The 22809-nt window shown below is 42.6% G+C and overlaps 1 protein-coding gene across 13 annotated transcripts in view; it reads right to left on the bottom strand.

Moving 5' to 3' along the window:
- Positions 1 to 22809, bottom strand: part of acap3a (ArfGAP with coiled-coil, ankyrin repeat and PH domains 3a) — an 87053-nt gene that overhangs the window by 3657 nt on the left and 60587 nt on the right. For 5 of the 13 annotated variants that reach the window (XM_023835058.2, XM_023835062.2, XM_023835063.2 and 2 more), the window contains 14 exons: positions 14907 to 15019; positions 14087 to 14138; positions 13287 to 13387; positions 12949 to 13060; positions 12335 to 12543; positions 10191 to 10260; positions 9904 to 9998; positions 9496 to 9710; positions 9073 to 9174; positions 8504 to 8605; positions 6878 to 7092; positions 6095 to 6204; positions 5679 to 5786; positions 5388 to 5449 (listed from right to left, as the gene is read on the bottom strand). In XM_023835058.2, the coding sequence (XP_023690826.2) occupies positions 5388 to 5449; positions 5679 to 5786; positions 6095 to 6204; positions 6878 to 7092; positions 8504 to 8605; positions 9073 to 9174; positions 9496 to 9710; positions 9904 to 9998; positions 10191 to 10260; positions 12335 to 12543; positions 12949 to 13060; positions 13287 to 13387; positions 14087 to 14138; positions 14907 to 15019 (1666 nt within the window). Of the gene's footprint in view, positions 1 to 1491; positions 5450 to 5678; positions 5787 to 6094; positions 6205 to 6877; positions 7093 to 8503; positions 8606 to 9072; positions 9175 to 9495; positions 9711 to 9903; positions 9999 to 10190; positions 10261 to 12334; positions 12544 to 12948; positions 13061 to 13286; positions 13388 to 14086; positions 14139 to 14906; positions 15020 to 17954; positions 18449 to 22809 lie in introns of those variants that run through there. The other 8 variants (XM_023835059.2, XM_072713615.1, XM_023835061.2 and 5 more) reach the window with 6 other exon arrangements.

Below are 22809 nucleotides of genomic sequence, written 5' to 3'. Positions count from 1 at the left end.
TCATGTAATGGCAAATGCAACATTACTGAGATAAGTGCCCTACAGGGCTTGGGCTACCAATCACTTATAGTTACTGAAAGCCATGCACTTCACAGGATTTTAGGTTATTTTTTTAGCATCCTATAATATTCTATTGTTTTTATTTAATCTGCAGTCACAGTTTGGCGACATTACTTTTATGAATACCATAGTTCTTGGACCTAAACACTGAATGGTAAATCCAACCAAACACAACCTAAGTTAAGTATTAATATAATCTGATTGTGTCTGAAAGAACAATGTCAGTAGGCACTTTGCGTATGACCTGCATGACTTATTCTCAGTTCATACAACTTTCATCAGCATTGCATAACTGTTCAGAAGTAATGCATACTTTATAAGTGTATGACGTTAAAGCTTCTCTTTAAGCATCATCTCAATAGACAAAGCCAAACAATCCATCCATCCATCCCCCAACCACCAGTACAGGGCCATACAATGGGGCTGGAACCTACCCCAGTACAAGGCTCAAGGCTAGGGAACAGAATGGCAGTTCGGTGCAGGGTATACTCCACATTACTGGCAATGTGCAAATATAAAAGTCAGAGAAGAACATGCAAACTCCACAGGCACAATGTTGAGCAAGTGTGCCTCTAATATACACATACAACTTGTCCGTTTGTCTTTACATGAACACAGACCCCAGATTCATGTCCAGCCTTGCAAAACTGACACGCATAGAAAGTCATACATTATTGCCCTGAAAGACTTGGCCCAATATTTTCTCCTCTCAGCCAGGGTTGCATGTCTGTTATCACATAATTGCACTACTGGATGTTTGATATTACTCACTGTTTGTACCTTAATTCCCTCTCTCGAATCAAATTAATCTATCTTGCATCTGACCATCTTACGCCCCAGCAAAGTGTGAACATTAGGACACTCAGTTAAGTTCAATCCATACTTGAAGAAGTGATTTCTATAAGGGCCAAGCAAAGATAAAACTTACAGTGTACCTGTACATCTACTTGTGCAAATTTCAAATAAAGGTTTTATCATCATTAACCACTAACACCCATCGATTAGGAGATCATGTGCTCCAGGGCACAGGAGGATAGGGTAGGATAGTGTGTGGTGTGGTTGATTGCATTAACAGTGATTACCAGTCCCTTCACACTCTCGGGTAAGCTTCCAGTCCCTTCACACTCTCGGGTAAGCTTCCAGTCCCTTCACACTCTCGGGTAAGCTTCCAGCCCCTTCACACTCTCGGGTAAGCTTCCAGTCCCCTCACACTCTCGGGTAAGCTTCCAGTCCCCTCACACTCTCGGGTAAGCTTCCAGTCCCTTCACACTCTCAGGTAAGCTTCCAGTCCCCTCACACTCTCGGGTAAGCTTCCAGTATCTGCGTTCACGAATGGTTCCCACCCTCTCCAAGGTTAGCAATGTTAGCTACACTTAGCAGAGCGGAAATATTGTGAGACAGATTGAAGGAAAGAAACACAGAGAGAAAAGGTTAAGAGTTCATCCACATCTTTCTTTTATTAGTATTTTTTCAGTGTTTTAAAAGACAATGGTAAAAGGAAAAACAGAGGATTAAAAAAGACAGCAATAGGTATACAAGGCTATTCTGAGATACAAGTTGTTCTCTAACAATATTAAGAGATTGTACAGATTGCAGCAAGAATGAAAGCAAAGAAAAATACAGGAAAGTTTCACAGCAGTTTGTCAAATGCAGACAGTCAAAGAGTTAAAAGCATATTTACAGCATTGTTCTTCATAAGCATTTTCTACCCCCATGTTACTACACTTACCCAAAGAGTAAATATTTAATACTTCAGCTGGTTCAGTTAACACCACAAGGTTTTGGTCACTATCCAATACTTCTCCTACGTATCCTAAATCATTTACCATTGAACAGTTTTCATTTGCATCACTGAAAAGGCAAACTGCCCTACGCACCGCTACCTTTTAAAAAGAAACTGGAATGAAGTCACATTTTGCACCGGTTGAACATTCGTTTAAAATCAGAAGACTAAAAGTGCTTTTTTTTTTTAACCGTGTTGTTATGGCAATATAAAGTGAGAAAAGGTCATAATATGATCCAGTCAGGTCCTGATAACTCACATACAAGCTACACTTCCTTCGAAATCATCAAATATTTCAAGTCTAATGGCACAGTCATTAAACTGGTCTATATATTTACACCAATGCTTGATCTTCTAAACCAGGGGTGGGCAATATTATCCAGAAAGGGCTGTTGTGTGTGCAGGTTTTTGCTGCAACTGCCTAATTAGATTGCTAGTTAGAGGACTGATTGGCTGAAGAGTCTTCACACCTGGGTTTGAACAGCTGACCTAAAGGATCTAAAGGATATCCCAGAAATCTGCATACAGATTTGTGGATAAGATTGGCCACCCCTGCCTTAAACTCTCCACTAACAGAAAAATAAAGTATCCTAATGTAATCCTCATTTAAAGCAGAGGCGAGAAAGTGGGTATAAGATACAGGAATAAGATCTCCTCTTAACTAGAATTATTTTCACACAAACCCTCAAATAATTGTAGGTCTTTGGCAGTAAGTACATGGGATACACTCTTAGCACACTCTGAGGATGCATCAAGCATTTCCAAACCATCGGGACAAGTAACAAAGGGAATCGGCCCCTTCTGTACTCACATTTACACAATCAAATGGGATGTTCCTTCACTTTCCATGGTTTGAAGAATAACTGCCTTAGATAAAGTCACTGTAACAGTGATACATACTGTATAATACTGGCTCCATTATCTCAAAACTGTACCTCTAAAAGAAGCAAAAACTGATATTTTAGACCATTTATCAATCAAATCGATTTATGCATGTACATTACCCTTTACATGCAAGACGAGCAAATTAATTGACTTCATTGTCGCAGTTTGGGTTAATTTGGGTGGATTCGTACAATGAAGAACGGGTCTCATTAGAGCCAGCACAGGATATAATAGATAAATAATGTTAGACTACATAAGATGTCGGGCATGAACCCGAATTAATCTCATTTTAGAGATCCATTTATAAACAGACCAGTCTGGCCCTTATACACAGCAGACCAGTGTCTCCCAGCCACAAAGAGAGTGTACCTTAAATAATCAAGAATCACATGAATTTATTACCCATGCACTTAAGCTGAGGGCTCTGGTCATTCTGGAAACTCTTAAACTGGCTTGAATGTAGACATCAGGCAGTGGATCTACACAAAAACAGCTCACAAGCTAAAGCCTTTTTTATGTGGCTAAAATGTCACTACTTCAGTGATCTGTCCACTGCAGCTAGCTGCTTTTTGAGCAAAGGCCTCTGCATGATGTTACAAATTGTCACTGAAGATCTGCCACTGCACTACAAGGATCTCAGAAATAATTGGACAATATATCAAATATTCACATAAACGGTGTGTGGACCTGAGTGACATAGGCATTGTGACTTCCAGCAGTATTTAATCAGGGATACCCTAATCAGAATAATAAATGTATAATAATCATAATACCTCAATCAAGTTTTCAACAATCTAGCAATTACACAATATTTGTTTTCATTTATCTTAAATGGAGAGCACAAAAATAAGTTTGTTCACGAATAAATCCTAGTAGTGTTCTGTTTTTTCTTTTTCTGTGTGAAAAAGCACGGAAATTGGGAAGTTAAAATCCTAAAGAGATATTCACTAGGTGCTGTCTGGAGTACAGTTTTTACCAGTTTAAAAAATACCATCTGTGGAGTTTTCTCAAAAATAAAAACAACATTTAAAAAACATTTCAGAGATATTAAAATAATCATTGCACTAGTCCTCTGGGCAGGCCAATATAAATAAAAATAACACACAGCACACAGATTCTACCCCATAAAAAGACAAACGTGATAAAATTGACACCAAAATGAAAAATTACTTCAGGGAAAAAGTGCAAAAAAATGCATGAAGTCTAAATAATATCCTAGCATTTTTATTTAAATACGTCTTATCTAAAACATTCCTTTAGCATATACATATTTACACGCGCACGTTCCATAAAGCACAGTTCCTTTACGGATTCTCACACACATCACCCAACCTCATCTCACACCCTGTCCCAACTCTCTTTCCAATGATTTCTGCAAGGCCTCAGCATCTCACAGGCAACAATACAAAGAGAAATTGTTCACCTCATGCCACTGGAACACAATGAGAACGGAAACGGGAGTGTGGAAATACTGCACTCATGGACAAAAATATACATATATAAAAATAGGTTAGTAGGTATAAGCTGAATTGTATGGACTGAAATTGCATGTAGGCTGTACTCTGTTCATGTGAATTCGTGTGAGGGGTTCGAACCAGAATCTACTTCCAGGCGGGAACAAATTATTATCTAAGGAAACTGTTGGGATGCAGATGGTGACTAAGGAAGAGATCTAGAAGGTGTCCTCCTGCATGGGACAGCTATCTGGATGAAGAGCAGAATTTAGCAGCAAAATACAGAATTATGAGACTGTTTCTGACTCAGAGGAGATGGCTGAGTTTGGGGAAGGGTGTCAAGGTGGCACCTTTCACTAGTGACTTTGACCAGACCTGGCTCACATCAAAACTGTATTATTGCAACTATATACTGAAAATGTTATAGAAGTTGTTTGTAAAGTTGGTCCCTTAAATGCAGTCAGTGGGTGGCCTTTTTTATTGTCAGTTCTGACCAATCACCTCTGTTTGGACACTCAGCGCTATAGGTTTGGACCACCTGAACATGTGATATAATGGCAGTTTACCCTAAAACCACAAGATCTGGACTCACACGCCAAAATGACAGAGTGTCACTGTATGCCAACTGCTTCCTTCTGGATCAACCCTTATTCCTAAATCGAGTGCAAACACTGGCCACCGACTCACACCCAGCCTATGTCCAGGATTTTATAAACCAGCTCTCAGAAGAGGTATTTCCATGCATACTAATATACTTGTTGACTCCCAGAGAGAATGCAGGAGGCCCAGCCTACCCGCTCTGGCTGTACTGGCTGGTGTTGTTCTGGTTTTTGGGCAAAGCCGAGGGCTATAGCGTCTCCTACAGGGGAGCTGGGGGAACACCGCGGAGACCAGGCTGGCGCGGTCTGGAATGCTGGACTTTGAGAGGCAGGCAGGGCACCGCAAGGAATATTGTTCGGTAAAGGACATCGCTCGCGGCTAAGCTGATGACTTTTGGCACAAGATTCCCTGCAGGCCTCTGCCCCAAACCTCTACCCTTTGGCATGCGCCACCCCTCCCTAGGCCCAAACTGGATACCAGAACGGGCCGTGGTGAAGAGGGTTGGGGGTGTGTGTTGCCTTAGCATTCATCTATGGTAAGGCAAATGAACTCCTGAATGCATTTCTTATACTGCTGCTCGGTGGGGCTGCAGCTGGGATATTGACCTGGCTGTCCGAGGGGGCCTTCGGATTCCCGCATCTCCTCGTTCATCCGAGCCAGACGTAACCTGGCGGGGGAGGGGAGACGGGGGAGGGGAGACGGGGGAGGAGAGGGAAGAGCGGGGAATATAATAGTAGGAAGGCAGATTGGGAAAAGAGACAAACAGAACAAGTTAATAATACATGAGCCTCCTATTGCAGAAACTGCCCACAGCAAGCTATGGTTCATACACATGCTGGGGGGGGGGGAGGTCTTTTTGGGGTCTGGCATGGGGTACACATGCAGCTGGAACCTACAAGGTGACGATGTCGGCGTTGGCGGCCTGCACGGCGATGCTCAGCGGGTCCTGGCCGTCCTCATCTCCGTTCTGGTTAGCTCCTCGCTTCAGGAACAGGCAGACTTGCCTGGAAATGCCGGGCAAAGTGGAGAGGAAGTCAGCTGGGTTCTATAAATAATTCGATCAATTGTGGTACAAAAACAACCCCGTTTCATGCGAGCCACCAGCCTGCAGTCACTTCTGTGACCGGCCAATGCAACAAAGGACTCTTTATGATGCTGTGGAAAGCCTACGACTTGAAAGACTCTCGGAAGTTATCCTAAAAAGTTAAAGATAGGCTTCCGTTTAATATTGTATAATCTTCGATTATTTCCCACTGATGTACCCGATTTGTCAAGCATGGAACAAACACCAAGTCATGGCCTTGCTACATACCCCGTGTGTCCTAGATATGTGGCATGGTGGAGGGCCCCCCTCCCTCGGATGTCTCTTTGGTTGACGTCGGCACCATTTTGCAGCAGAAACTCGCAGGCTATCAATGAACCCTGTGGCCGAGAGATCAAGCGTTCAAGCGACTCTTTTAAACAACAATCACAATTACTGTGTTACCGTGCATGGGTAGATGCAGCCCACCGTGTCATTCACGTTAAATTGTGAAAAATTAAGGAAGAGATGTAAGGAACCAAGCACATAAGCTAAGATAAGGAAAGTAAAGTACTTTAACCCATCTGGTTTCTATTTTGGGAACAAATAAAGACAAATTTACCATATAACATCGAAAAGAACTGTTGGATACTGAGAAGCTGCCGGATAGAAGCTTAGTGACGCCTGATTTCAAACTGTTTATCACACAGTATGCCTGCAGCAAGAAGGCGGTTGATTGGACATCAAAAGGCAGAAGGTTGGTGGGCGGGGCAGTTCTCTCATCTTTTATGAACATTGTAAAGTCTAATTAGAGTGTGACGTCAAGACATCTGTAAAGGCAGCTGATGAGTACTTATTGCTTAAAGTTTTGCAGATATTTGGCAGGATGCATCTGAATCTGAAGGAGGATGAAGCTCAATATCTTGTGAGCTCGGGGTGACAGCTGCCAGAAGACTTTAGATATCCTGCTTCTGAGTTAAGAGTGCAGCAGTGCTCGAGTCATGGCGCACAAGAAAGCGGAGAGGGTGTGCGAGGGCAACGGCAAGAGCGGACAGAAGTGTGGGGGAGGCTCACCCCGGCCACGGCTTGGATAAGCGGGCTCTTGCTCTCGTCCTCGTCATTGGTGGCGTTGACGTCCGCTCCATGAGCCAGCGCCTCCGCCATGGCGGGAAGGTTTCGTGCTCGTGACGCCTTGTACAGAAGGCCGCCGGGGTGCAGGTCCCGAAGGTCCTCAGGGTCCGACGTCTCCAGCTCTGTCTCCCCGCTCGACTCCTCCGAAACCTCGCACTCTGGACATATGTACATGTTGTGCTTATTACAACATGGTTAGATCCATACCATAACTTAGAGATGCACGATATATCAGTATCGGCCAACATTCGTTAAAAATCAAGACATCGGCATCAGTCTGATGTCTCGTCTTGGTCGATATTGCTGGCCGATATCGAGACTTTACTGGCAGCCGTTTAGCGGATTGTCTGTATATCCTTTTTCTCAGGCATTGACATTTTTTTGGATAAAAACAAATGAAGTGCCCCACTTTTTAGACACTGGGCAGCCCTAATTGGTATTATCGGTGAGTACCAGAAAGCGAGTATTAGCACTCGTATTCGGTTGGAAAGAAATGGTATCTAACCCAGCAGTAATAGTGCCACTGTTTCTGTCATGCATCCTGCGTGGTCTGTACCACTGACCACAAGGATCCTCCATCGTTTTTTCCCACCACATTATTGTTTAACAAACATGATCTCATTTATAATATCCATATTTTTTCCACTTGTTTACGGGAAATATCTCCCGAGGCATATTGAAGAAAACGGAAAGCTACAATTAAAAGTAACATAATCCTGTACATATGCACAGCTGCACTTAATGTACAATGCAGACAAATTCTCTGTCAAATAAGCAAAGATCTTGCTATCGGAAATGTTAACATTTTTTATGCTGCTATCAGCTTACAAGCTCGTTTTTCCCCCAAAGTGCCAAAAAATACCCAGTTGAACAAAAAAGAGCTTTCCAGCCTTTCCATTGATGCCATATCACATTAGTTTCTTTTCCTGTTTGTGTCTGTGCATATGTCCGTTTAGCTTTGTCACCTAGCTCCATTTTTTTTTTGTAACATTGGTTATTCAGCATCATAATGCTGGAAGAGGTTTCAGTAAAACGTGTTTGTGTGTGTCTGTGTGAGTATATAAGGAAGAAAGAGGAATTATCAAAGAAAATATCATGTCCTTGGGGAATAAAAAGAATGACAGCGAATTAACGTCCGATACAATTTATTCCAGTTCATATTGAAATATTTCATCTTGTTCCTAGTGCAGCCTAACAGCAGTAATACTGCTTCTGGGCTTATTGTCAATATGAGTTTTTGATATTGTGTGAGTTTGTGACCCTGGACACTGATTTGCCTTCTGGCAAAAGATGCAAAGTGCTTCTTACATAAATTTAGATTTAAAAATTATTTTTAGCAGAAATAATGAGGGGAGGGCAGTATGTTTCACGCAAGAATGTTCTCTAAACAATTATTATATATTAAAAATTAATTAATTTTGAAATACAAATAACGAATGAACATAAATACATAATGAAAATGTCACTTTTTCATCCATTTTAGATTTTCCAATTCGTAAAATAAAATTTGCCAAATTTAATGAGCATTTCAACAATGGGTAACAGTGAGGTGATTCTCAGTCTCCCCACCTTCCTCCGTGACACTGTCCACCACCGAGCCAAACAGCAGGATGTCCGTGCTGCCGTCTGTACTGCCACCGAGGCCACTGTCGCTGCTCAGACCTGCGGGGCCAACGAGTGCCAAGCCAGGGACACGTTACTCACTCCCGCTGCCTCAGCAGAGGGTGCCAGGTCGTGGGCCAAGTCCCACTTCTTCAGCCATTTAACACTTATAAATGTCCGGTGCCCCCTTCCCCCCTGAGCCGTGTTTCTCAACCCTGCCCTTAGGGATTCCCAGATAGTCTGCAATTTTGTTCCCGCCCAGCTGCCAGGTATTCGATATTTTCAACTGACTGAGAGCTGCGAGGACTGAAAAATGCAGACATCTGGGGGTTCCTGAGACCTGGGTTGAGGAACACTGCCCTAGAGGAAAGGCGTGAACCTGTAACCTCCAGAAAACCCTCTCTGAACCTTCCCTCCCCACATGGAAAGACACTGCAGACACTACCAATCATACAGATTAACCGAATACCAGACATACAGACACTACCAATCATACAGATTAATCGAATACCAGATTAGCATGAGAAAAGCCTTACTGCGAGGCCCGGAGCCCGTGTCGAAATAGGAGAAGAGAGAGTCCAACTCGTCCGGGCAGAAGAGCGAGTCCCTCCGAAATTTCCTCTCCAGTGCGGCAGCTACTGAAGTGAGTGGGTGAAAGAGACAGATTCCCAAACGATTGAGTTTGTAGTTCACTGTCACCTGATCACTGTCCCATTATGTTTACACATATTACAAACATTATATTTATTTAGCACATGCTTTTATACAAAGTGACGAACAATTGGGAAAACAGGGTCAGATAATCCCTGGAGCAATGTGGAGGGTCTTGGTCCTTCCTTCCACTGCCCCCATGTCCTATAGTTACTACCAAAGTATGAACAACCCTGTGTAATACAGCATTAGGTCAGGTTGTATCCCAATGCTATGTATGTCACACAGGAGCACAGGGGTCCACGCACCTGAAGACAGGGTGGCCGGAGAGGCACTGCCGGGCTCTTGCCGGTGCTTGCGGCGTGATTTGGGGGCTTTGCCACTGCTGTCGTGCCTCTGGCACGTCTTCACGCTCCAGCGCCGTGATTTCCGCTCGCCGTTCACTAAGGCTTCGCTGCCCGACAGCTTCTTCAGAAACTTCTTCTCCACGTACTTGGCTTTTATCCAGGCCTCCTTCTCCTGTCTGGGGGAAGAAAATGAGTTGGGTACCGCGAGGGCGTGGATGCATGAGCGGTTTTTCACAAAACTAGTCCGGGGTCAGCATCTGGGGTCACCCCATGCCCCTTTAAGACTGCCGGGACAGCGGTGGTTTCGGGTTACGTTACACATGATCTGAGCTGGAAATGTGCCACAATGAAACCTAGAGGAGTGTTCACCTTGAACTTGAGGGCCCGGGCTTCTTCACGCCTAATTCTTCACAAGACCCTTCATAAATGTGGTTGATGGTGCCGTTTCCCAGCTCGCACATCAGCTACACACGAAGGATAAAAAGGAGGAATCTAAAGTCAGTGGTCACCGTAAGTACTTAAGTCTCAAATGGCCGTCATTTAAAGTGGCCATATAAAGCTTGACTCAGACCTTAGTTAAACAGGCCAAACAGTGAATTCTAAGCACTAAATAAATAACTGGCCAAGGTGATGCCTGACTCTTCAGTGCAACCCACCTTCAATAATTCTGGTTCCCAAGAATCCAAAGTCAGTGACCGGACCTTGGAGCAGTGAACGCCCAAACTCCTGAAACACATTAAAAAAACGTATGAAGCAATATGCAACATCGAAAGATACATTTAAGTTTTACGGTAACGCCACACTTGGAGTATGCAACCTCAAGACAGCGTCTGGCAGACGTTGGAGTCATGAAGCCTTACAGTTCTACCCTCCCCCGTGCAAAGCTTCCGTCAAGCATGCCGAAGGGCTCTTTCTCCTCTGAGGTCTCCTGCCTTCCATCGGCCAACCGCCCAACTTATGTAACTCATGCTTTTTTAATAACCCAATTCCCAAGTCTTTGTTATGATCAAGATGGCATCTCAGTGAAGAATGCATCTCAGGAATTATTCTTCTTAAAAGTTATGCTAACTGATAACCTGCAGTATAATGCCAATCACCACTGTTATTAATCACCACCACTTTAACCATGTCCTATTTGTATGTTATTGCATATTGTATGCACATTATTGTTCACTAATCTGTTATTGCTATTTATTGTCATATATCGTTATATGTTAGTGGGCAAAACCAGCATTATTGATGTGAAATTTACGTTCATATTGGAAACACAAAATGCCTCATTGCATGGACAAGCTTAGTATGAATGTGGAGCTTTTCATATCTTTTCATGTAGCTTGCTGGGATGAATTCAAGAAAATAATAAAAACTAATACATTATTTTACATGTTTGAAATACACAAAATTTCATGTTTCATGTTTGTGGACCTCATTGCCCTATTTACGTCTGCAGGGAGGTCTGCAAGCAAGAATTTCGCTGTGGTTGTATAAATGACAATAAAGCTTGTAAATCTTGGACCTTGTTTAATTAACATTTTCACTGTCTTCTAATTTTATCCATCTGTATAGATGTAGTTATATAGTTAGGTAATACCACTTTACAAGTGCATTCAAGCATTATGGGCATGGACAAGATTAATGGTGGAGAACAGCTACCAGATCACTGGAATCAGAATGATCCAGAATCCAGAATGATCTGCTAATGCTGAGCTGATCCAATAAGATAATTTACTCGCCTCTTAAAAATGTGAAATGTGTTCAGGCGGAAACAATCAAGCAAATTTTCCCTTGGTGTGAAAGTAATGTGACAAAGCTTCTAGAAGTATCTATAGTTACATATTCCACCTGAAAACCACAGGGTTTAATACCTTGGGAAAGTAACTGATCAGCCAAAAGTGCCATAGAAATTTCTCCCATTGTAGTTTGTAGTTTCACCACAATCCTTGGGGTCTTTTCGGGTGTCCAGGCAACCGATGCACCGCAGGAGTTTTAAAATTGCACATTTTCAGCCAATGTTTCTCAACCCAGTCCTCAGCAACCCACAGACGGTCCATAGTTTTGCTTCCTCCCAGCTCCCAGTAAGAAAACGTGGACTGTCTGTCTGGTCCACGAGGACCAGATTGAAAAATACTGCTTTAAGCCATAACTGAGTGGTGAACAAGAAAACAAGGAGCCTGTGAGGCCTTGAATATTCAACAGATGGTCTGGGGTGAGGGGGTGGTGATTACGCAAACACTAATAATCATCTCTGGATCAAACTTCACTCCTACTACAAGTCAGAAAACTATGGCAATATTTAAAACACCAAAGAAAAAAGGACCCCATTGTAAAAAAAAAAGTGAAAATATGATGGATCACCTCGAAGATATCAGTGTTGTCTATGTCATCAGTGCCATTCATGTGACGTCATACTAGCTGAGGATCTGGTGTGCAGAATGTTTACTTAATTGACTGCTGGTTACTCCTGTTGGCACTTTCATAACCGTAAGTCAACAGACACAGAGGACATTCCTGTTCAAGGTCCAGTCTATAATTCCACCCCCCCCCCCCCACACCCCGTTTTGCCCTGTCTGTATTGTTTTAACTGCCTTACATTATATTTGTAGTCTGTATTGTTGTGCACTGTCTTTAGTCACTTTGTAGCTGAGTGAGGCCATCCAATACACATTTTGCACATGGCCAATAAAGGTCTTGACTCTTGACTTATAGTCCAGTTAAGGCTTAGGAACTATTTTGTACTTGCCCCACTGAAACACCAACGCGTATATCCGTGGTTCTTCCAGGGAGGTAATGACCCGAGTACCTGTGGATGCCGGAGCACTCGATGCACAGCAGGATGCCTAGGTTGATGCTGGCCCAGCGTGGATCGGCCTGGCCGCAGTCGCAGCAGATCTCGTTGCCCGGCACGGACTGGACGCGGTGCAGTATGCCGTCCGCACGCACGCAGCGCTCCCGCGGTTCGCTGGCCGAGTCGATGCTGCTGGTGGACGGCGAGGCCGTGCGGTCTAGGCGCTGTATGAACATACGAGCACATGACCAGTCTGTGAGGACACTACTGAGGCAACGAATTGACAAGAGGAAGGACTTGTACATGGGAAACGGATGGACAGTGTAAAGTGATACATACTAATGTAAAGTAATGCAAATGCAACTAACTGCAAGATGCTAAACATTATTTTTGCATTTGTGTTATTGCAAGTAGTTATGAAGAGTGATTTGCATAACTCTGATGAACCTGATTTGTAAATTGCATAGAAATTTTTGCAAAACTGAAGTTGTAATGCTGACTCCTACATGCACACACTTAAACGGCTTACTCTGTTGCACATGTTCTGCACAGTCAAACGTGGAAAAATGCAACTGCAATTAATGGAACCACATTGGTGTCAATACCCCATGTTTAAGGCGGAGGCTGACCTCGATGTAGTACGTGTCAGGGCTTTCCCGGTAGGCCGAGGCGATGCTGGCCTGCACTGCATGGATCCAGGCCTGCCTCAGCTTTTCCGACTCTGCCTGCAGCATGCAGCTCCTAGGAAGGGGAGACGTGCTCCAGGTTAGACCTCCAAACACACTAATGCTCACCTTCAGCACTGTCACCATCCTTTTCATTCCACACAAGCGGAGTATCAATCAGAAATACACTGGCATTTACTGAAATGTCTGGCACAGTGAGTGCCATAGAACCCAATAAAAGGGATCTTCAGCTTCAACTGTAATCTTGGTGGTGCTGATTGTTTGTGACACGGGGAACTTACTTGGTGGGGGAGACTACCTCGAAGCAGAACCTCCTCTCGATGTCCTCGCAGGGCTTGACAGAACAAAGCCTCAGGTCCTCCACCACCACCGTCAGGGAGTCCTGCCATGGTACGAGAACAAGTGCCACTCAGCCTCAGCCAGCCAACATCACCTGAGCCATCTCAGCATAAACAGCATAAATCTACATAATGTATATCTATGGTATAAATGCATGTCTATATGCATATCTATATAATGTATGTCTATGGTGTAAATGTACATCTATATATGCCATCAATGTAATGGATATTTACGATATAAATGTATATCTATATAATGTTTATCTATGAATGTATATCTATATGCTTATAGATATCTATTTGATAAATGCATGTCTATATACATATACACACACCAATATATGACCCTTGCATCTTACTCAGGACACTAGTTGTTGCACAGTTTTTTTATATTATGTTATTTCTTCAGTTTTGCTGTCTTGTTTAATTAACACATACACAAATGCATGTGCACAATGACAATAAAGTTGACTTTGACATCACCGTGATGCTTCCGCAAACCACTAGAGGCCCTTTCATGACTGGAGCCAGACGTGCCCTATTTCTGTAAGCTGGTTGGAATTTTGAAGTGCATGGTGAAACGCATGCTAGGTATTGAAGAACCATTCAAGACTGAACGACACTGCACCTCCTAGGCTGATACTGATAGCAGCCTGCACCCTGTCTGCTGTGTCTGACAGCTCTCTAGGTTGCCCTTAATCTCACAAGAAACACCCGTGCTGCATGAGGTTTGTGCTTGCCTTTAACTTCTTCTGATACACCAGCTGACTGTTTTGTATGGAGAACCACCGCCTGGAAAAGATGCAAGAGACATCCATCAATTCATGTGTGCTGTTCATCCTGTGCAGAAGGTGCAGTCCACTTCTCCAACAAAATAGCACAAGGCCCTTGAAGGCTTTTGCCTGATCACATTTCCCTGGGCATCTAGGAAAATTCAAAAATCCAGATACAGATATCTACTATTATTAATTCACTTAAAATCAGTTGAAATCAAGAATCATCAAATGATTGAAGCATCAGTCAGTGGGGGCAAAGGGGGAGACAATCATTTTTCTGATACGTGATGCAACAATCAATTGCAGAGGAGCCTGCGGTAGCGTAGAACTATTTTCTAATGGATCGGGACACATATGGATTCCTGGCAGGCCATTAATGCTAAAGCTCTGACACTTAATCAAAGAGGATTGTGTCCTCAGCGTGCCTGGTAGCCATCCTCAGCAGCAACATACTGTATGCACACCCTTAGTACAGTAATTCTGATAGTATTTACATACATTTTTTTCCTGCTAGTTATTTTTTAATAATCTTAATGACCAATGTAAAGTAGCATACAGGAAAATGGTAGGTGGAACTTACATACAAAGAAGCAAACAAAAATAATTACATTCAAGTACAAGTAAACATAACGATAATTTACAAAAAATAGCAACTACAACCTACGTGATTGTGCATGTAAACATGACCCAACAATTCGTAATGAGATTCAGCAACTTCATGCATGCCCAGTGCTCCGATGCTGTTAAGCGTATTTTCCCCGCTTGGAACTAAGCGACTCCTCACCTGTTCCATGTCTTAAAGGCGTTGCTGGCCCTTTTGAACAGGTACCCTTCCATCACCACACCGTTGGGAGCATCCACATTGAACTCCACCTTCGAGTCGTCGTAGGAGAAATCCTGTTGGAGATAAGCGATGGACCTGAGTCGTACGCAGACGTCCTCAGAACGACGGGGCTTATGCCGGTCAGCTTGTTGTTCCTGACAGTATGGAATGTCACTCTAGGTGCCCCAGGGTGCTCTTTCACTCTGGCTTCCCAAGCACCAGGAAGTAAGTGATAACACTTTTAAACTGGTGCTTATACAACCTTCTAGCGATGCAAAACCATTCCAGGCTTATTCCACTGGGTCTGTAAGTGCATGACATTCTTGAACACATGGCAAGTAAGCCAGAGTCACCTGAGAAACCTACATATATTACAAAACCAAATTTTGCTGATCGTTTTCCCAGCACTAAGAAAAAAAATTGTGATGCGTTTTAGTGTAGCGAGACTCTCAAGTATTCTGATTACAATTCTGGAAACAATTTTCTAACAATTTCCCTATTCGCTCATTTCTCCCTTGAGTTAAAAATATCTAAAATGAAGTCTGTGAATGACCTATACACACACAGCAACACCCCCCTGCAGAAAGGAGTATGCCACACTTTTTTAAAAAGCCACTGGGAGTTCAGTGATTCATCCCTGCCTTTTGGTGGTCCCAACAGATATGTTCGTTGGTATGACGCAAGTAGTTGCATAACTATACCACTTCAGCCAAAGTATTCCTACTGTCTGAGTTAATGTCTTCAAGGCTTTCGACTGAAAATCCAATTTGCTCATAAATCGCAACAAGCTGATAGTTTGTTGTTTGGGTCTAAAGTCTAAAAGATATGTCTTCCCTCCTTTTTTCCCTTTATTGATCTAAATCTCTTGGGAAAAAGCAGCATGATCTCCATTATCTTTTTCAATGACTTACACATCTCCCCAGCCCCTTCAATGATACTGGAAATAATCAATGTGAAATAGCAATAAATTGAGTTTTTTTTCCAAATATGCATCACTTTTGGTATACGAAATATCCAAGGAAATCTGCTAACATGAATGCTATTGTTATAATCATCACAAATCCATCTGTCTGCCATTTTATTTTTATCCTGATTATCCACCTAAATCTCATATTGCAGAGTAATACCCCCAGACTCCTCTTTGCTACTAGAAGTACCTGTGTCAATTTATCAAAGTCATGTCTTGGCATGAAAGATTCACTGAAGGTTATTCAAAGGAGGTGGAGAACCAGGATGGGGCTTCTGTATGTTGACCACATAGATAGCGCTGAAGTACAACCTCATAGGTAGAATCCTGGACATACAGAATGTGTTAAAAGAGACAGATTCCCACATGCACAGCAGAGTGCCTTTTTCCAACAATGCTTAGCTCTTTCAAAACGGATCATGTGACCAGCACCGAGGCGGATACTCTATCACACTGCCAGCATGCATCACACCAAACTGGACATTCCGAGGAGCATCACTGTTGATGTGCCCTTGGCATATGTAACCTAAAATGTTTCAACACTGTTCTTTTTTATATTAACAGTGACGATGCTGCACTGAAGGAACAATGCTGAGGATAATAGGGCTTGCTACATAAATGCTACTCTTAAAACAAAGACTGCTTGACTCCTCTATTCAATACAAAATTAAAGTGGGGGCATTTCATCCCCCAGAGTCAATGCCAAAGACTTACCTTTACACGCTAATTCACAACTAATGTAAAACCTCTGTGAATAGCTGGTAGTGTCTGGATAACTCTAGAATGCTCGCAAACTGCAGACGAGTGGTGTATGCATTTCATTCACATCAATCCCTTACTGTCTTCAGCAAAAACACTTTCAAAACCAGAGATAACATCTAGCATAGATGCCGTGCATCATGCATCAAGTAACAGCTGATCTGTTTTGTCATACCAGTACTTAGGTGTTTCTGGAAGAGCAGGGAAAGATGCAAAGCATGTTCTACTTAGTGACATGCTGGATTTGTTTTACGTTGCAAGGCTACCTACATAAAATCCATGCTGATCTTTCAACACTGTGAAACACAGTTTGGGGAACAAACTGTGTATTGGTTAAAATGAAATGCCATCATAACTATTTATTTATTTTTACTTGCGGTTTCCTTATGCACTCCTTTCAAAACCATTATTTCACCCACATAATGAGTAGGTAGTTATCTGAATGAAAAGCACACAGATTACATTTAAAAGAATGGCAACTGACACAAAAATTTTATGATGGATTTCATCACTTACCAATCTTTGAAATTCACTCATGTATAATTATTTTAACAGAGAAATATGTGTATGGGTACAGAAGAATCTGTGTATTTCAAAGCCAAATCCTTAATAATCCTTCGAACTTTTAAATTAAGCACCAAAATTACATCGACACTCATAGACAGGCAGTTAGAAAGGCTACAAGATTTTCCTCTAGCCAGTTTCATGCAAAATCACAACAAATGATCATATGCGAAGTGACCATGGACGCAAAGTTCAAACTCCGACATTTCACATGTGGTCTGCAAACACTGGGTAAAAACGCAGTCGCCGACCATGTTTTGTTGAAGGAGTCAGGTAAACAACCTTGGGAAGAAGACACAAGCATCCCAAGGTACCATACTAAGTACCATCTCCAGGGAAAACTCTACTCTTGATTATTCAATACTGCTTCTCTGCTCTTCAAATAAACTGTCACTTGTAAAAGATGAGTTCCTCCTGCAATCATTTCAACAGCTAATATGACTTGCATGAAGTACCAAGAGAATAGAAAATTAACTGTTAATACAGATAGAATTCTCAATATTTTATTAACATAACGTAACATTTACAAAAAACTATTTCTCAAAATTTACTTAAAACGAGAAAACAGTTAAATGTCGTCAAACTACTTAAAATGTTGCAAGTAACATGTTTTCTCCCTTATTCAATATTTGCACTGTACAGTAAGATCACACAATAAAAATGCGATTTAGCATCTCTACAAACTGCATATATAAATGCACCCAAGCTTACAAACCCACCAACATGTAGTCCAACCTTCCAAAGATCTTCATTTTCACAATTTTCGTATATTCCAGAAGCATTGGAAAATTAAAATGTAAAGCAAGCTCCAAAATTGTTAAAATAAGCAGCACAACACAGCTCACAAGGAAAAAGATTTATCAGAGCCAATTTTCAGAAAATCGGCATTTCAGTTCTAGCGAGACGCGAGCGGATGCTGGGGACGGCAGGAGCGGACTTTAAGCTCGGAGCGCACGAGCACGAGCCACCTGCCTCTCGCCTTAGAATAACGCAAATTATCATACAGCTGACATTTTATGAGCAATAGAAACGTTGTCGCCGCGCTGACCCTGCCTTTTAACTCTCCCCTGACCGCAAAAATGCTTTCACACGACTGCCAGCCCCGCCGCTGATCCTGTGGTTTACGACACCTCAGCTCCCTCCCCAGTCCGACTGCTGTGCGGGACACGCTATTGGTCTGGGCACTATACGGAAAGTCTCACGTTGGGAATTGCATGGGTCCATCTGGCTACCAGTCACCCCACGCCATTCTTATTTAATCAAGCAGATTTTATTGCCACTGGGAAGGCAGGCGTTTCTCATACCTACAAGACGGTAAATCACGCAACAAGGCAGAAGGATGCACAAATTCCTCAAGGCAGTTTTCGTATTTCCCATATATATAATCGATAACCGTGTATATACCCAGGTATCATTTATATACATATATATATATATATATCCAGCACGGTTATCGATTAAGTCATTCCTCCGATCGTGTCTACTAACAAATCTAACAAAGGTCTTACCTTTAACTTATATTCTTAACAGAAGCATAATCAGATTAGACTGTTAATAATTGTCGGTAGACAGGAAACTGGCTGAGGCTTTATAAGAAAATACAGAATCGGTTTGTTGCGTGAAGTATAAAGCAATTCTCTGTTTACAAGCCCCAACTACAAAAGCTGTCATCCATTTTTAATAAACCCAGGACTTGGATTTGAAAAAGCAACGCACATTAAAAATGGATCAGTGAGTATGAAAATTAGGACATCAAGGGGCAAATGCGCAAGTAAACTGAAATCTTGAGCTGCTTGTTCACGCAATATGCATAGGAACAATATACAAAATGTTCCCGTTTTACACCATGTACGCAAAACACTAAATTAGTTTGAGAGTGAAATAGTTTATTATAATCTGGTCTTATGTATTGACGCCACGTCTCCGTAACCCATGAAAATCTTATAATCTTACAAGTGAAAAGTAAAAGATGTAAAGGCAAGACAACATTTAAACTGTACAAAACACCAAAACGTTTTTCCCACTTACCACCTACAACAAATTATGTGTAAATTATCCGTTTTCTCGGTACCTAAATAAAAAAAATAGTTGAGTAACGCCGTCAATGCAGCATGACAGAACTGTGGTAAAATCCTTGGGGTGCGATCAAATTAGTCGGGGTGAATAAAAAGGCTTTACAGCCAGGCAGATGTCCTCCGAAAGACGTCCAAAGTACTCTTATATCAGTTATAAGAAAGAACTTGGTCCCTTGGGGAGGGGGGGGGGGGGGGGGGGTGACACAGACAAGGCATTTCTGTACCCTCAAAGACTTGCATTGCAGAAAACAGCTGACATTCTTACACTGTTCACTGTGAAAAGTTACTGCGATGACACAGGAAACATCTGCATCTTTTTCTTACTGAGAGAATAGTGTCTATGAAGGGAGTCAGGAAATTAGACAAGAATGAGTTTCAGTTCTGATAAGTCATTCATCCATTTTATGTAACCACTCGTCTTTCTCAGGGTGGTCACAGAGGAATCTGGAGCCTATGGGCACAACACAGGTAACAACCCAGGACAGGGCATCAATCAGCAAGGCAGACTCACACCTATGCCATGTGGTAACTGCAATTAACCTCAGCATGTTTTTGGACAGTGGTGGAAAATCAAAGTACCTGGAGGAAACCCCACAACGACATGGGGAGAACGTGGAATCTCCACACACATGGAGCCATGGTGGAAACTCGAACCCAGGTCCCAGAGGTGTGAGGCATCAGTGCTCACCCCTACACCACCCATTTTGATATCCTAATCATTATAATTAAAGTAATAATTCATCATAATTAAGCCTGGACCTGAGCTTGACCATGTGGTTATAACACCCACATGCAAAGGCAGTTAGGACTCCCAGTTATACCCTTGTGCTTCCAGAACTGGATTTAATCTATATAAAGATCTGACCATTTGAAAAATACGAATGCTTGGTAAACCACACTGAAAAACAAATGTATAATAGTACAAAATGCAGTATCTTAGATATCCAACAAGGACAGCATAGCAACAGGCCACATTGCATGGAGTATCAGCCATGGGGGGGGGGGGGGTAATGAGGGTGTATATAGTCTGTACTTAGCTGGGGCTCTTTGAAGCCCTTTCAATAGAAGCAGAATAGATTCAGTAGGTGCTCAGACAGCCAGGAGACCCTGTGCCTCTACACGGTGCCCCTCAGTCCCCTCACGGGACCCCAGCAGTTGACTGTGTGACCTTTGGACGGCTGTCCTTTGTCACTCAGCTGAGTGATGGGGCCCTTGCACTTTCTGCTGTCCAGCATGCTGCACGCTGTGTATGCTCTTTATTGGTCACCCCAGCTGCTGCCCTCATCATAGAACATAGATCAACACACCTCCGAGCAGTTTTCAGGCTTCGCCCGCTATTCCTCCAGGCTGGAGAAGTCCATTGTCAGCCTTGTCATTTCACCTTCTACGGCTACTTTGGTAGAAACACAATTCTTAGCTTGAAAAATCCTGAACACTGGCACACTGATCCGCAGAGCACCTATTCTGTAAATGCTGGCCATTTTTTGTATGGATCTGCAGTAGTAGAGTGATGGAACTTTTAAAGAAAATATGAAAGCGTGACACATGTATGGCTTCTTCAGTCCATTGCTCTCCTGTTAATTAACTTCAATTTTTCAACGGATGCATGAAATATGACTCAACCACTTATCAGGGCAAGACTGTGCTCGTCTATTGTGTAAGTCTTCTGCTATTTGTGACAGGGCTCAAAAATTGTTTCCTCTTTCTTCCCCATAATCTAATATTAATATGACTAGGAAACCATTACTTTGGTTCCTATTAGGTGCTTTAATGGGTACTAAAGTGTTTCCTGCTATTTCACATCAAGGCACAAATACTGCACCTCCGTCTTCCTGCACATAGGTTATATAAAATTAACACTGACATCTGAAGATTTGCATAAAATACACATATTCCGTTTACACTCATGGACTTGAGCACAGATTGGATGGTTTGGAAACAGGGGACTTTGTTTAAAAAACAATGCTCTCCTCATGTTTTATGAGATTATCAGCTGCTTTCACATATCCTGATCAATAGTTTTTGTCCTCATGTAATGAAGCTATTAACTTTTAGAAACAAGGCCATTCTGATCAGGAAATATGTTAATTGGGCTGTAAGTCGTGAGTAAGCAGCTTGAAAGGGATCGTCATGATGAAAAGTGTCACATCAAAGAACCTTCATTCACATTTAATCAAAAAGTTAATGGCTAAATGGACGATCCTAGGAAGCCCCGCCCCCACATTCACAAATGAGGTTGTGGGCCAATCCACTGCTTTCCTTTCATCACCTCTGAATGATTTGAGAGACAGACAAAATTAATTTGGACTGTTTTAAAAGAGAATTAAGAACAGGATATATAAGAGCAGATAAACATTCCCTGGAAAATGGTTTACATTGATGAGCTGGGGGAAGGCAGCTACTGTGCCTGTTAGCATGAGTCGCTACAACGCCCTGCGCAGTTTAGTATCACAGCGGCCTAGAGCTCTGACCTGCGAGTATTACTAATCTTTGGCATGAGAAATTCAAAACCACTCAAGAGAAATGGCAGAAAATTTTCCAGCTAAGTAGCTTTAAAAAGTGTTTCCCCATTTGAACAAACGGTTTCAAGTGACTATGTATGTGAAGTGATACAGGTATACAGATGAAATGTTTTTTCATTAATACAAACTGGCTCTATTATCCTCCCGTATGATTTCGCTCATGTGAGCAATATATGTTTATGATTTTTGTTTTTCTTGATATGTTACCTATCCTTGATAGTGGAAATATTTTTATTTCACATTTTTAGCCTTTTGTGAGCATATGAAGCCCTCCTTCGAAGCCACTTGCAGACTGAGACAGCACCCATGCTTCACCAAAGCTATTATGTCCTATTATTAAGCGCGTTTGAAAACCTGGAAGTCCTTTGGCCGAGGGGCGTGATGTCATGCTGCACCTGTGCGACAGACTCCAGACAGAGCCAGGCACTCACCCGCCGGACCACATGATCCTGCCAGTTGGCGGTGCCCACTAAGTAGCCAGGTTTGGCTAGAGGGCTGGGCCCGAATACAGGTTCCCCTCCGCCCCCATGCCTCGATGCCATCTGCCGGGGGGCTTGGCTCCCACCCACCACCCCCTGGATCAGAACCCACCTGGCCCGATTAATTCTCCTCACGCTGCCACAGTGGAAGATCATTTACTGTATAGCTGAGTCAATCTTCATCCTCACCCAGCAGGGTGAACGGCGAGTTCTGCTATGGAAACGCAGAGGCTGATTCGATACAGCGTGGTGTGTTCAGTGCAGTTAGGAATCTAGTTTACGTATTTATTATGAACTTAATTTTTTCGAGGCAAAGAAGCCACTGCCCAAGCTGAATACGCTCTTAGCTTTGTATCCAAACAACGCAAAGGACATTTTATTAAACATGACGTTGAGCCAAAACAGAAAATAAGCATGCATGACTCTGAAGAAGTTGCTACGCTCAGAGCAGGCAGATGCGCACAGCCTGAGCAGGAGCAGCGAGGAGGAGGACAATGA

The sequence above is a fragment of the Paramormyrops kingsleyae genome, chromosome 6, assembly GCF_048594095.1.
Source record: "Paramormyrops kingsleyae isolate MSU_618 chromosome 6, PKINGS_0.4, whole genome shotgun sequence".
NCBI lineage: Eukaryota > Metazoa > Chordata > Actinopteri > Osteoglossiformes > Mormyridae > Paramormyrops > Paramormyrops kingsleyae.
The sequence above is the reverse complement of the archived record's forward strand: the minus strand, read 5'-3'. Positions and strand labels throughout refer to the sequence as shown.